At 49.6% G+C, this 15,812-nt stretch overlaps 1 protein-coding gene across 12 annotated transcripts in view; it reads left to right on the forward strand.

The window, feature by feature from the left end:
- The window catches only part of FAM219A (family with sequence similarity 219 member A), a 60,573-nt gene extending 44,907 nt beyond the window's left edge, over positions 1-15,666 (forward strand). For 2 of the 12 annotated variants that reach the window (XM_033238269.1, XM_033238267.1), the window contains exons 2-7: positions 7,877-7,976; positions 8,135-8,209; positions 11,054-11,156; positions 11,397-11,477; positions 12,143-12,197; positions 12,723-15,666. In XM_033238269.1, coding sequence (XP_033094160.1) covers positions 7,877-7,976; positions 8,135-8,209; positions 11,054-11,156; positions 11,397-11,477; positions 12,143-12,197; positions 12,723-12,881 — 573 coding nt within the window. In that variant the 3' untranslated portion in view covers positions 12,882-15,666. The remainder of the gene's footprint in view (positions 1-7,876; positions 7,977-8,134; positions 8,210-11,053; positions 11,157-11,396; positions 11,478-12,142; positions 12,198-12,722) is intronic. The other 10 variants (XM_033238275.1, XM_033238273.1, XM_033238279.1 and 7 more) reach the window with 6 other exon arrangements.
- Positions 15,667-15,812: the final 146 nt, after the last annotated feature.

Below are 15,812 nucleotides of genomic sequence, written 5' to 3' on the forward strand. Positions count from 1 at the left end.
TGCTTCTTCATACCTCACTCTAAGTCCATTTCCATTTTCATCTTCCTGAGAATTAGTACTTGGAGGCGAGAACAGAGGTCACCTTCTCTTCTTGGGAAGGCTGATACTGAATCATTTCTGTACCCTGGATTATCATGTTCAGTCCACAAGACAATGGCAAGATTGTTCAGCACCACGGAGAGCACCTTTCATCCTCAGGACTGGATCGTGGGTGGGTGAAAGATGAGGATTGTAGCTGAGAGCCCAGGCAGTCTGATCTCCTTCCACTCTGGCCAGCCACCAAATATTCCTCTTTTTCCAACCCCTTAGTGTTCACCTTTTTCCTTTTGCTAATGAGTTTTTTTAGGAAGGAGCTCCCCTAATTTTCTACCCCCTTTCTGCCTCCATGTTATCTGAATCTGCCACCTCCCTTCCTTTTTTCCTCTCCTCCTCACCTCACCTTCCTTACCTCCCTTCTGTTTTATTAAGGAGATTCCCTCCTATGGTCCAAAGTTCTGGCTCCATCTGCTCATGATTCCTCAAAGACCATGCCCCCTCAAACATCTCCTTTTCTACACAGCTTCCTTCCCCTCAGTGTAGGACAGGTCTAGTTTTCCCTAGCTATAAAGAAATCCTAGAAATTGAAAGCTCCCTCTGGCTGCCACCCATTCTCATTCCTTCCCTTCTCAGTCTTGCTCCTTTAAAGAACAGCCTGTGCTCGCTCTGTCTGCTTCTTCATCTCCTGTTCTCTCCTAAATCCCCTGTCATCTGGGCTCTGTTTCTACTCTTCAGCTAAAATTGTGTTCACTGAGATTACCTATGACTTTCTTATTTCTACATTTTGTCTTTATCTTATGGACCCATCTGCTTATTTGACACTGTTGATTTCTTCCACCTTGAAACTCTACTTGAATGGTTCCTAGTTCTACTCTTACATTCCTCTCTGCTCCTACCCAGTCTCCTTCCTCCATTCATTACCTAAGGTTGGATATTTCCCAGAACTTCACCCTTGGTTTTTTTTCACTCTGCTCATTCTGAGAGAGCTTATTCTTCACTGTGACTTACATCACCACCAGCCCACACCTATTTTCTGAGCTCCCACACTTCAAATCCTACCAACTAGTGATATCATCTGGTGTCCAAAAGACACCTCAAAATTCAACATGTTCCCAAATGAACTCATCTGATTTTTCCCTAGCAATGCAGTTGTGCCTTCTTCTGCATTTAATAACTTGTCTTAATAATTAGTACTCTAGGCCGGGCGCAGTGGCTCACGCCTGTAATCGCAGCACTTTGGGAAGCCGAGATGGGCGGATCACGAGGTCAGGAAATCGTGACCATCCTGGCTAACATGGTGAAACCCCGTCTCTACTGAAAATACGAAAAAAAAAAATTAGCCAGGCGTGGTGGCAGGCGCCTGTAGTCCCAGCTACTCGGGAGGCGGAGGCAGGAGAACGGCGTGAACCCAAGAGGTGGAGCTTGCAGTGAGCAGAGATCACGCCACTGCACTCTAGCCTGGGCGACAGAGCGAGACTCTGTCTCAAAAAAAAAAAAAATTAGTACTCTTCCCAATTAACTCCAGACAGAAAACTAGGAATGTCCAGAACCTTTGTTTTACATTTTATATCAGAAGGCTGCCAATTCTACTCTTTTTTGACATCTTCCTTTCTGTCCTTTTATCTTCTGCTGCTGCTTGGTTCAGGCCCCTGTTATCTCTTGCTAGCATTGTTGTGGTAGTTTCCTAATTATCCTTACCTCCAGTCTCACTCCCTTCCCACTCGTCTTGCACATGGCTGTCGGAGGGTCCTTTTCCATCTCAAATCTGAACATGTTACTCCCTTCTTAAGGCTTCATTGGCTCCCCATAGTCTTCTGAGTAAAGAAAAAAATCAAAGCCCACATTCCAGCATGATCTGAGTTCCCTCCTGACTCCACCAACTTGATTTCCTGCAACTTTTCACCATGCCTTCTAAGCTGCAACTATAGCAAAATGCCGACCATTCCTTGAATATACTATGCTAGTTTCGTGCTTCTGAGACTTTTCACATGTTCCCTGAATGTCCTTACTCCTCGCTCTTAAACTAACTGGTGACCTAATGTTTTAAGATCTTTTCAAGTGTCTCCTTTGACCACCCTCCCTTTGTCTCATTCCCTCTACTTTTATATGGCTCTTGGTTATGTTTATTAATAATTATTGGGAGCTTCTTAAAGATGAACTGTTTTCTTTCTTTTTTATTTTTATTTTATTTATTTATTTATTTTTATTTATTTTTATTTTTTTATTTTATTTTATTTTTTTTTTTTGAGACGGAGTCTCGCTCTGTCGCCCAGGCTGGAGTGCAGTGGCCGGATCTCAGCTCACTGCAAGCTCCGCCTCCCGGGTTCACGCCATTCTCCTGCCTCAGCCTCCCGAGTAGTAGCTGGGACTACAGGCGCCCGCCACCTCGCCCGGCTAGTTTTTTGTACTTTTTAGTAGAGACGGGGTTTCACCGTGTTAGCCAGGATGGTCTCGATCTCCTGACCTTGTGATCCGCCCGCCTCGGCCTCCCAAAGTGCTGGGATTACAGGCTTGAGCCACCGCGCCCGGCCTTTTATTTTTATTTTTAAAGACAGGGTCTCAATATGTCAATATGTTGCCCAGACTGGACTTGAACTCCTGGGTTTAAATGATCCTCCTGTCTCAGCCTCATGTAGCCAGGACTACAGGTGCATGCCAGCATGCCCAGCTGCGACTCTTTTCTATTTGTATTTGTGAGCCCTAGCATCATTAAATAAATGAAAGAATTGTATCATGCTGGAGTGAGGGAAGAGAGGAAACAGGGTGCCCTGTGACCAGGCCTTTCTTCACCCTAAGGAGGGCACACCTTTTCTACAGATACCTCCATATATAAGCCAGGCTCCAACCTATGTGGTGTCAGGGCTGCAGCTGCAGGCCAGCCGCTCCCAGTGCACACTGACCATGATAGTGTATTCCTCACTGAACCTATAATAGCGATATCTTTATAGTTAACATGGATATAGTGCTCAGGGTATACTATGCTAAGGACTATTCTAACTGCTTAATACATATTAACTCCTATTATCCTCACAAGAACCCTTGACCTAGGTATTAGTGTTGGTCCCATTTACAGATGAGGAAGCTGAAACCCAGATCTTACAGCTACTAACTGGAGGAGCTGGAATTTGAACCTAGGCACTCTGGCTCCAGAGTCTGTGCTTTTAACCATTATAATCTTCCTTTCAGTTTGTGTGGCAAGGAGAATGGGATTGTGTAGGTTGTCTTCCTTTAGTCAGAGCATTCCCTTAGCACTGAGAGTGAGGTCAGACCATCCAAGCCATATGTCTGTTGCCCAGTGGAGGAGTATAATTTGAATGTTGGGGAGGCAATCACATGGCTACTGGGTACTTAGGAGAATCAGATAAGCTCATGGATCTGAATACATACATTAGGAACTACAAGACCCTCTACAAGTCTTCTTTTTTGCCACCCAGAGCCCTACCAGAGTAGCCCGTAAAGGTCTGTGGGTCATTCAGGAAAGCAGACTCTTCATCTGCTTCTCTAGATCCTCCTTCTTAAGACTCCAGGTATTAGCCTTGAAGGTTCTACACTTTGGTTTTTTTCCTTTGTTTCCCTTTTTACCCACCCAATTTTATCCTGCTTATTTGGGATCTCTTGGGTCCCAGCCTACCATTGTATTGGCTGCACTACCTACAGCTCCAACAAGTAAAGCCAGCCAGCTAAAGACAGTTCACGAGTTGGTACAGCCCTGGGGCAGGGGGACAAAGGAAGAGGTTAATATGCAGACTGATGCTTGGGCCTGTAGGAATGGAGCAGCCTCCCAGAGGGCCTCTCTTTAGCTCCAAGCCCAAGTCATGTTATCTTCCCTATGTCCCTCCCTGCATGCTTTGAAAGGTTATTGACTCCATCACTGACCTTGGGTAAGACACTTCTACTCTCAGCCCAGGTTTCCTCATTTTTAAAAAGAATGGGTGATAAGTTGATATTTGTTGAAGCTGTTAATAGGTATCCATGATTTCACTATATTATTTTCTCTACTTGTTATAATTTCCATAATAAAACATTTTTAAAGATTTAAAATCAAGGGCCGGGCGCGGTGGCTCAAGCCTGTAATCCCAGCACTTTGGGAGGCCGAGACGGGCGGATCACGAGGTCAGGAGATCGAGACCATCCTGGCTAACCTGGTGAAACCCCGTCTCTACTAAAAAATACAAAAAATTAGCTGGGCGAGGTGGCGGGCGCCTGTAGTCCCAGCTACTCGGGAGGCTGAGGCAGGAGAATGGCGGAAACCCGGGAGGCAGAACTTGCAGTGAGCTGAGATCCGGCCACTGCACTCCAGCCTGGGCGACAGAGCGAGACTCTGTCTCAAAAAAAAAAAAAGATTTAAAATCAAAAGATTTTAACCTTTTAAAAAAAGTAGAACCTTTTCTCCAACCAAAATGTTGCAACAGGCTAATATATAAATTAAATAAAGGTGAATCTACTTTTATTAAAGGGAAGCCAGACTCCCATTCTATAGCTCCCCCCTCACAATCACTCAGGGAACACAGTTTAATGAAAATCAGTGGACCAAACTATTATAATTCTAAGGATTCTTCTGATGCTTTTGCCTTCCTCTAGCTATATTGGCTTTGCACTAGCCATTAGCCTATATATCCTGTCCCAGAAACAGTGAGGCTGGGCTGTTAATCATTTCTGTAGTCTTTGGAGAATTTATTTGAAGGGTTGCAGAAACAGGGTTTGCTGTTAGAGATGCATTTCAGTGTCTGTCTCTGCTGAGTGTTTATTAATAATCTTGTTAATCTCTAGTTCCCGGATCTAGCTCACGCCTTCAGATGTCCTTGGGGGCACTTTAAATTCTCCCTGATTTCTTGGAGCCAGGCACTTCCTTCTGCCTGGAGTCTTTTCTGATACTTATATTCATGAATATTTTACATTTAATCTCCCTGATTACATTGCCATGAGATGGTTGTGGTGCATTGGCTGCATTTCTAAGGGAAGATATAAAGGAAGCTCACAGTAAAGGCTTATGTTTGCAGGCACAGTGCCAGCGATCTTTGTGCTTGCCATGAAGGTGGCCTTCTGTCATGGATAGTGATGGAGGAGATGCTGAATGGTGGGCTTTGCATGGGACCTCTCAGCCTAGGGCTCTGCCACATGGTCAGGCCCCTCCTAAGTTGTGGTCCAGAGGAGCTGGCAGTTTCACTCAGGATCAAATACCACCAGGAATTGCGCCGTAGGCCTCAAGGACCACATGTGGGTCCCTGTGACCAGAGTTGCTCAACAGCTTCCTAGCCCTGTCCTTCCTGTGCAATCTACCTCCCATGCTACCATTTACACCCAGTACCTCCAGACTGAGAGAAGAAACTTTGATTAACTCATCTGCACTGAGGAGTAAAAAGTTAGCCCCAAACGTCTAAGGGCTTGTGTTTTTAAAAATCAGCCCCAGGGAAAGGATGGTGAGGCCTAACACTCTCATGTGATAGATGGGGTGGAAGGTTAAGGAGGAGAAGCAGGATTGAAATGCCACAGATTTAGAAGTCTTCAGTATAAAAATGCCCATCAGAACTATAGGAGACATCAGGGCTCCCTGAGGAGCGAGAGGAGGGCCAAGGGCAGGACCCTACAGAGGAGGCAAAGGGTTGTGGGAGGACAGAGAAATGATAGAGAGGCAAGAGATGAGCCAAGGGAGGAAGCCTTTTCCAAATGGATGTGGTATATGTGACATGTGACGAATGCTACCAAAAAAGTGAAGGAATGTGACTTGGGACTTGGAAATGTGCCAGTGCTGCCCTGGTAGGGTCCTATCAGCATGTTTATGGGATTTGCCCTTTAAAAAGCCTTCCCTCTGGCTGCTTTGCAGCGAGCACTTTCTGTGGCCCACAGGAAATCCAGAACCCAGCTGTTCCATCTTCACCTCCCCTGCAGGTAGCAGCTGAGAGGCTGTTTTGGCTGCAGAGAGGCACATCAGGGCCAGTACAGGTTTGCTTCTCCAAGGCTGTGCAGGACAGGTGTTGTCTATGAGTCTCTCAAGGAGGTTGCTGAGCCAGGGAGGATGAAGGACTTGCAGCATGGGAAGTTGCCCAAGATGCAGGCACTGCGGCACCTAGCCTTTCTGAGCAAAGCCTTCTGCCCTTCTACTCAGTCAAGGCTAAGGGCTAGGGATCAAAGCAGGGGAGGAAGGCACAGGTTTTGCCCTCAGGAACTTGCAAACCCCTGTGGCAACACAGCCCACCCAGAGTCTTGTGCTCTGGATGGCCTGAAGGAACACAGACAAGGCCAGGATTTCCCTCTCAAACCTGCTAGACTTTTCCCTTTCGCCTTAGTGACAAGCATGTTTTCATTCCCACTGCCTCATTTTAAAGGGAACAGAAGCCACCATAATGTTCATATATCCTTCCCTTGCTGGGTCACCAGCAGCCACTCAGATCGCTGGGCCTGACACCGTGGCAGCATTCTACATGCCCATCTGTCTACTCCCTGCATCCGCAGAGGCAGAACAGGCAGCAGCCTTGGATCCCCTCTGCACTCCTCACACCTTAGGCTTAGCACTCTACAGGCCCTGGTTAAAATGCAAAGACAACTAGGATGGCAGCACCCCGTCAATGGTTGGTCCTCAGAGTCTCAGGGAGAATGTGGATGACTTCAGCCACTTCCAACTGACTGAGGCAGGCTGGGCCAGGGCCCTGGATCTTGCAGCAGAGGAGGGTGTTTGGGAGGGGATGGCAAGGCTAGATAAGGACTCTTAGCTGGGCATGGTGGCTCACACCTGTAATCCTAGCACTTTGGGAGGCTGAGGCAGGCGGATCATGAGGTCAGGAGTTCGAGACCAGCCTGGCCAATATGGTGAAACCCCCATCTCTACTAAAAATACAAAAATTAGCTGGGCATGGTGGCATGCACCTGTAGTCCCAACTGCTTAGGAGGCTGAGGCAGGAGAATCGCTGGAACCTCAGTGGCGGAGGTTGTAGTGAGCTAAGATTGCACCACTGCACTCCAGCCTGGGCAACAGAGCAAGACTCCGTCTCAAAAAAAAAAAAAAAAAAAAAAGACTCTGGACAGCACAGTACCCAGCCCAATTAGAGATTAGTGAAGAGGGCAGTGAAGAGGATGTCAAAGGTTCCAGACTCAGGACAATACACAGAATTTGTGCTTTCCTATCTTCCTGGCCATCTGTAGAATCAAGTGTTTTGCCCTCTGGGCAGCAAAAGACTAACTGGCCACCTGCTGGTTTGTCATTATTTGTCTTCTCATCTACCATACCTAGCCAACTTTTCAGGTTCTCCCAGGAGACACTCTTTAGGCGTCATTTGTGAACTGGAGAAGTCCTCATTAGAACTATTTTTTTGTCCAGTGGCTGTAGCCTTGAAGGCTGGTGTGGCTTGGCCAGTCAGTTCTCTGGATCCTGTGAAGGAACCTGTCCAGCACTGGGAAACAGAGGGAGACGACCCATCTCAGACAGCACCTACTCTCTCCTTAACCCAGACTTAAACTCACAGGAACCTAGGAAGACCTTGCCAAGCAAGTACACAGGAAGGGCCTGAAGGGAAGGGCTACTAGTATGGGAGTTAGGAGAAGGAAGTCCTGTGAGTTTAAAGAAATCATGATGGGCTTTCTGGAGGAGGCTGGACCACACAGGACTTTGAGGACAGACACCAAGTTGGGTGTACGTGAAACCCAGATCCTTGGTTCTTCTACCTAGCCCAGTGTTTTTGTCGCACAGTAGATAGGTCTGCCCCTCTCTCCCTGAATGCCCTGCCTGCTGTGAGTGGTGAATGCTCACAGAAGCCCAGAGAGCAGGTAGGAAGGCTAGCTTCAGGGCTGAGCAACCCCTGTCTTCACTCCCTAACAACTCTGTCTTACTGCTTTCTCTCCATAGGACCCAACCGCCGCCTCCATCTCAGACGGAGACTGTGACGCCCGGGAGGGTGAGTCAGTAGCCATGAATTACAAACCATCCCCGCTCCAAGTGAAGCTGGGTGAGTGTGTCTGGGGGGTGAGGGAGATGTGGGGAATAGGCAAGATGCTCTGGGCTGGGTCTACAATGAGGTGCCACAAATAAACCAGCTCAGCCTAGATGATTCCAAGACTCAAGCCTTCAAGTCATTGGCACTGCCAGGTACCTTGTCTCCTGCAGGCAAAGAGGGCAATTACAGTTCTCTGCAGGAGCCTGAAACTCTAAGAGGCATCTCTGAAGCCAAGGACGTTCCAGGTATTCTGGGGGATAGCTGCAGGGTTTTCATGGAACCCTAGAGAGAGGACTTGGAAGTCCCATCAAACACTGGATCAGGCTGAGAGGAAGCTGCCTTAGAAGTGGGGTGTTACTTGTTATGTCTAAGGGATAGAAAGGAATGAGAGTTTCTATCCTAGAAGCCGAGCCCTTCTCCCGATTACAACCTCAGCCCATCTAGAGATCTCTGGGCCCAGTTGGCACCTATTTGGGGGATTTTTCCCTTAGTTTCTTAGAAAACCCAAATATCTCCCTCCCTTTCTGGGTCACATTTCCCTTGTGGCTTTGTCTCATGTCCACTTCAAAGTCAGTTTACTGTGCAGCCTGATCCTGTGAAGTCCCCTCGCTCCTGGCCACTGTCCACAGCTCCTGCCACCATTGCCCTGCCTTCACCCCATGTGCTGCCCCTCTCCCTTCAGGGACCAAAGTTTCACTGTCTCACGGCTGCTGTATATAACACAGTTTTATGAAAACTTTGGTTTCTTGAAGAGAAATTACAAAACAGGACATACAGGAAAGAGTTTACAATTAAATATAGGTCATTATTATCCTTCCAAGCTCCTCTGCCATCCAGGCCACCATCCTGTCCATCCTCCTCCTCAGGCTCCAGGTGCCCAGCAATTACTGATGCCTCCTCAGTTCTAAGGGTCCTTTCCCTACAACTTTCTCCCTCCTTTCCACAGAGGCCTGTACTTTTATTATTCAACTGCTATTTTTTTTTTTTTCTTACCTTGCTTGCTTCTCTCCTTCCAGACCACATCCAAGGAGCCCCTCGAGCTGTTTTTCTAAATGAGAATAGTTCTCTCCTTGGAATTTGTTTCTATTCCTAGGACATCAGATTAAAACTGTAGCCAATTTTATTTACTGGGGGGATGGGGTTGGTCTTTTTTTTTTTCTTTTTTCTTTTTTTTTTTTTTTTTTTTGAGACAGAGTCTCTCTCTGTTGTCCAGGCTGGACTGCAGTGGCATGATCCTGGCTCACTGCAACTTCTGCTTCCCCGATTCAAGTGATTCTCCTACCTCAGCCTCCCAAGTAGCTGGGATTGTAGGTGCACACCACCACGCCCAGCTAATTTTTATATGTTTAGTAAAGATAGGCTTTCACCATATTGGCCAGGCTGGTCTGGAACTCCTGGCTTCAAGTGATCCACCCACCTCGGCCTCTCAAAGTGCTGAGATTACAGACATGAGCCACCATGCCCAGCCTAATATTGTTTAATGTAACAATACAAGTATTTTAACAAGCATAACTTCTTTACTCTCCCCCATCACATTCTCCTCCTAAGAGGTAACCGTTCCAAGCCTTTTTAGTTTTTGTAGTTTTACTTTGTATTTTAATATAAGTAGTGTCATATTGTGCACATTTTCTGAAACTTGGCCTTCCCTCTCCCACCACCTAAATCTTGGAGCTCCTTCTAATGTCAGCATATAGTGACTTCATTCTTTTAAATGGTTGTATAGTAGTCTGTAGTTTGGTTTTGCCAGTTTATTGTTTGCTTTTTTCCCACTATTTCAGACAATTTCAGCAAGTTTTAAAATCACATCTTTTTTCCTCCCCATTACATTACCATCAAAGCTCCTCATGAAAATTCACAGCATTGTCCCAGTTGCACCAAGTACCGCCAGAAACTTTAAGGCAAATTGCACCCCCTAGAGGCCTACAGTGGTAATGGCAGCTGCCACCTGCTGGAAAGAAGCTGGGAAAAAACTGGAATCAGATGAGCAGTGGCAAAGAAAGAGGGTCAAAGAGTAGGAGACAGAGATTCAGAGACATGAGGTCAGGGGAAATTTCAAAGTGAGTCACAGTAGCTGTAAAGGTCCTCCCCATCCTTACCCTCTGGAGCATTTGGTTATTTTATGAGTCATTTTCCCTAGTGTCCCTCTCTACCTAACAGTTCCTTTTCCTAGATCTGGGCTTTAATTGAGATGAGTAGGGAAGGGCAGATGGGACTCCTCCAAGACCCAGGCAGCTACTTCTGGGAACAGTTGTCTCATACCAGGCAGTAGAGTGGGTCACCTGATGGCCAGCTCCATGAACCTGGTAGGCTTTGGAACCTTGGAGAACTCAGACCTTGGCAAAGGAGTCAGGAGCACCACTCAGGCAGTGTAGCCAAATGGGCTCCCCCAGCCTCCTGCCCCTTACCTTGCAGCCCCATCCTGCCCCTCCCACATCACAATCTTCAGTGGCTTCTTTTTCCTTCTGTGTTAATCCCAAACTCCTCTGTCTGGCATTCAAGTCCTTCATGTTCTGAGTTTGTAACCAGAGAGAGTCTTCAGCCCCTTAGCACAGGACCTGACATATAATTAGTGACATGGATATTTGTTGAATGAATAAGTGGCTGAATAAATGAATTTTACTTCTCTAACCTGACCTTTCTCTTCACCCCTCTATCCAGAGCCACACTTATGCTCACTTTTAAATGCATTTTTGCATGCACTGTCCCTCCTTCCTAGAATGCCCACCTCTCTCCAAGTCATGGTGTCACCTAAAGGAAGCCCTCTCTGACTGTGCCAGCCTTCTGTGATTGTCTCTTCTCCTCCAGCCTTTCCCTGGCATAAAGTACACACTAACTACCCTAACATGGGAGTTGTAGTTCCTGGAAAACAAGGGACAGCCTCCTCTTTTTGCCCCCTACTGTCTGCCTCAGGTTGTGCAGGGCCAGGTACTAACTCCACAAAGCAGCAGGGGCCTGGAGTTGGGATCCCTGCCTCAGTCCTTCTAGGAGCAAGTGGTTTCACAGTGGAGGCCCAGCCCAGGCTGCCCTGAGTAGTAAGGCAGTGTGGCCTCAGGGGCAGGACACAGCTTCCTTCCCATGTTCTCTTGCAGAGAAACAGCGGGAACTGGCCCGGAAGGGCTCCCTGAAGAATGGCAGCATGGGTAGCCCTGTCAACCAGCAACCCAAGAAGAACAATGTCATGGCCCGAACAAGGTAGAGGCCCTCCCTACCCAACCTGGACCCTGCCAGCCAGGATCTATTTCTGCTGGTCCTGAGCCTCCCTCTCTTCCCCTGCTCCTCAGGCCCAGCTCCTCTCTGAGAGGAGACAGCCTTAACAGGATCCAAGGTGGGGAGGGAGGGAAGGAAGGAACTGGTGGGACGGGACCTAACCCAGTCTCTTGCCAGGTTTCTATGCTCCACTTGCCACTTTAACTCCCAAAATTCTTCACCCAGGCTGGTTGTCCCCAATAAAGGGTACTCCTCGCTTGACCAGAGCCCCGATGAGAAGCCACTGGTAGCCCTTGACACGGACAGGTGTGTATGGGGGTTTGGGGGCAGCTGGGCAGCCCAAAGGAACCTGTGTAGCACAAGTGGACTATACAGGCCATACCTGCTCTAATGTCAGAACTGGGGTATTCTTCAGCCAGAATCTCTCCAAGGGTGAATTCTCCAGGGATGGGAATTTTTTTACACCAGGGACTAGGGGTTGAAGAAAGGTGGCAGAGAGAGGAAATGGGGGCCTGCGCTGTCTGCTGTCATCCTGGGACAACTGATCCAACGGTTGTCCCTAACTGGCCTGTGATGTTGTCTCTGGACAACAGAATGTGATGCTCAATGCCCCATCCCCTCAGGGAGGAGCCCTACTCCCTGGAAAACACTTGGCTACACTTGGACTTTGGGAATACCCTACAAGTCAGGGTGATTTGAGTCTAGAAAAACAAAAGATGAGAAGGAAGGGGGTGAAAGGAGTAACTGCTATATTTAGAAGGAGGTTAAGGATAGCAATTGATTTTAAGGGTGGGGCTAGGGAACTTGTCTTTAAAATCCTGCATTTGCACAGCAAGTACAGTTTGTATTGAGATTTTGCCATTTGGAACTATGAGGGAGGTGTGGGATGCTGACTAATGGGAGGTGGGATTGCGGAGAGTTTTCTATTTAATTTCTTGGTATCACTTTCCCTCTCTTTCCTCCATGGCCAGCGATGATGACTTTGATATGTCTAGATACTCCTCCTCCGGCTACTCCTCTGCTGAGGTGAGCCCCTACCCCTTCTCGCCCTACACACCACTGGGCAGGATCATCACCATCAGGGGGAGGGCTGGGGCCAACGCCCAAGTACAATGAAAAAGAGGGCTGGGCAGGGCTGGGCCGTGCCCTGCACAGGGTGGGCCTGGGATAGGATGGAAAAGAAGTGGTTACTGGCCTCAAGTGCAGGGAGACTAGGGTTAGGAGTGAGGCTTTAGATTGCAGCAGGCCATTTAAATAGAACAGGTGTAAAATACAGGTGATATCCTCTAGTAGCCAGCCTGAGATAGGGACAGGACCAGAGGTGTGAAGTTGACCTTAGAATGGGGAGGGATGACTAGAAAGAGAGGCCAGAGGTGGAGGAGGGCGCCTAGGCAGGGGCGGGGCCTGGGGTTATGGACAGACGCGGGACAGAGCGGGGCTGATATCCAAGGCACCGGCTGGATTGGGGCACAGATGGCCTGAAGTGGCCGCAGAGCTGTGGGTGGTGCCTCCCTGCCACTCGGGCCTGACCTCCCTCCCCTTTGCCTACAGCAGATCAACCAAGATTTGAACATCCAGCTGCTGAAGGATGGCTATCGGTTAGATGAGATCCCTGACGACGAGGACCTAGATCTCATCCCCCCCAAGTCCGTGAACCCCACCTGCATGTGCTGCCAGGCCACGTCCTCCACCGCCTGCCACATTCAGTAGCGGGCGGGGCTGCTGCGGCCGCCAGGGTGGGGCCGCCAAGGGCTGGGCATGACGGGCAGAGGCCGACCCCTCCCCAGCTCGTCTGTCTGCCCCCCGGCCCCGCGCCCCTACAGCCGCCAACCTTGTATAACAGTCATTGCTTCCTCCTATGGTAGGACGTGTACCTCTGTGTGTTCATGGAGCCGGAGAAACCAAAACCGGGTCTCTCTCCACCCAGGAGCTGAGGAGGGGTGGGGGCCGTTTGTTCAGTTACCTGGGGGAACTTCACCCAGCACCCTGCCCCACTTCCCAGGGCTGCAGTCCGGTGGCCAAAAGAGAAGACTGGACGGGAGGGAGGTCAACATTAACGAGTGGGGGGATCACAAAGCCAGGGGCTTGGCCCCACCCCAGCGAAGCCATGAACCCCCCAGCCCCGGCCTCAGCCTAACCAGGAAATGGGCTCAGAGGAAGAAAGGCCCAGGGCAGTGGGGATGGGTCCCAGCACCTCGGAGCCCCCTTCACATGCCCCCTACGGGTCCATGTTTCTATTTGCATTTCCCCCTCCTCAGATGGGAAGCCTGGCAAAGCTGCCCAACCCGGTAGTGCCCCTTACCCATCGGATCACTGCCTTCTTCCTCCTCTTGCCCCATTCACCCGCTTCCTTGCTCCCTGGGAGTGGGGCAGGGTAAGGTGGGCCTTAGAGACAGGCTGAGGTTTGAGTGGTGTGATCTGTCCTCATTGGACCGTCACCAATGCATCTATCTCTCTGCCACCAGCCCACCCCACCCCACCCTCACCTATCCTTCTGCTCATTGGTCTCAATCCCAGGCTGGAAGCAGGGAGTAAGGCTGGCCTCCAATGGCCCATTCCCCTCATCCCAGCCCAAGACCCGGGAGGCTGCTTCCCAGTAAGAATCCAGGAGCAAGCTTTGGAGAATCCAGTGGGCTGAGTGGCTGTATGGATGTGGTTGTTTGGATGTGGTAGGGAGTGCTTAGCAGAATGTGTGTATATCTCTGAGGCTGTCAGGGGGGGTGTGTGTGTGTGTCTCTGTTGGACCTGTCTCTCCTCAGTCTATTCCTGTCATAGATGTGGGTGTCCCTGGTGGGCAAGTGCCTGTGTGGCCTGTTTACAGTGCAGAAGGCAGCTCAGCAGTGCAATGGGCTGACAGCCTTGGACCAGGAGTCAGAAGCCTGGGTTCTGGTTGTAGCTCTGGCCCCTCCCTGTGATCTTCAACAAGCCACTTCCTTTCTCTGGTCTTCAGTTTCCTCAACTAGAAAATGAACAGCAGCTGAAATTATGTTTAAGATCCTTTTATACCTGAAAGAGTTTCTTTATAGGAATTTCTGTGGTGGGGAGGGGGCGACCTCTGTGTGTCTCAGTACACCTAAAGGTTGGGGTGGGGCTGAGTTGTGTGTCTCTGTGGAAAGGGGAAGGGGCAGTACCTATCAGGACTGTGTATGTCTGAGCACACGTGGCTCTGTTTGGGATTACGTGTTTTCTGTGAATGTGTATGTGTGTTGGGGGGTGTCTATTGTGTGTGGCTGTATAGGGTGTCTGTAGGTCAAGATGTGTATACAGCTGCTTCTGCTATTGCTGGTTTGGGGGAGGGTTCCGGAAAGCTGAGGCTGAAAATCAAGAGGGAAGAGGTAAGGAAGGCCCTCCTCTGGAGCTGGGCAGTGTAGACCTGACACCGTGTAAAGAAAAATGAAAGCACAGATAGCCTAAAACTGCACAGGCCTGTGCCCACATACCTTATAGCACAGGCCCAGGTGGATCCTCTCATGCTGCTGGATCCCACATGTGCTGCTGGATCCACTCCCATAGATCCACTCACATGCTGCAGGCATGCAGTAGATTCACCCACAGCCCACTCTCTGGACACCAATCCTGGGAGGTGGCAGCTGGAATGGGGAGCAATGAGAGGAGGGAGTGAGGCTGTTGGCTTAGGAAGGGTGGCACCTCTCCCTGCATCATACCCAGGAAGTGCCAACTCCAAAATATTGGGGTGCAGCTTACTACCCCCCACTCCTCCAACCCATCCCTACCTCCTCTAGTGCCAGGGACCCAAGTTAGATGATGAGAAAATGCCAAACAAAGGGAGGCAAGGACAGAGAAGGTACCTGCAGGACCCACAAGGCTCATACTGGCCCCCATCTGAGCCCACCTCTCCCACCCAGATCAACATCCCCCCAACCCCTGTGCCCCCATCATCTGGAACCCAGAGCCAGGCCTCCCACTACCACCACCACCACCCCGGGGCTCCTTGATTCACCTTTCTAGAACATGGGTACCTCCTCTTTTGGGGGGCTCATTTAGACTGCTGCCTTTGCTGCTGACTTGCTGTGTGACTCGGGCCCATTGTTCAATCCCTGTGGCCCTTAGACACCAGGGAAAATCTCCCTCCCACAGGACACACTAGTTCCCTGGCAGGCAAGGGCTTCCAACTGAGGCAGCGTATGTGTGGCAGAGAGAGGCAGGAAGCCGGCAGTGGCAGCTTCCGTGTCTAGGGAGGGGCGTGGCTCCCTCCTTCCCTGTCTGGGAGGTTGGAGGGAAGAATCTAGGCCTTAGCTTGCCCTCCTGCCGCCCTTCCCCTTGTAGATACTGCCTTAACACTCCCTCCTCTCTCAGCCGTGGCTGCCACCCAGCCAGGTTTCTCTGTGCTCACTAATTTATTTCCAGGAAGGTGTGTGGAAGACATGAGCCGTGTATAATATTTTTTTTAACATTTTCATTGCAGTATTGACCATCATCCTTGGTTGTGTATCGTGTAACATAAATAATGATATTAAAAGCATCAAACAAGCCAGCCTCAGCTCCCTCCCTGGGGTATGGGCAAGGGGCAGGTGGGCTGGGAAGCAGAGAACCAGTCCTCTGGGCACACATGTTACTCCACCTCCACCCATGGGTTCCCAGGCATGCCACTGACCTGCTGCATGACCCTGGATGAGTCAC

Source organism: Trachypithecus francoisi, unplaced genomic scaffold (assembly GCF_009764315.1).
Source record: "Trachypithecus francoisi isolate TF-2019V2 unplaced genomic scaffold, Tfra_2.0 Lachesis_group16, whole genome shotgun sequence".
Taxonomy (NCBI): Eukaryota; Metazoa; Chordata; class Mammalia; order Primates; family Cercopithecidae; genus Trachypithecus; species Trachypithecus francoisi.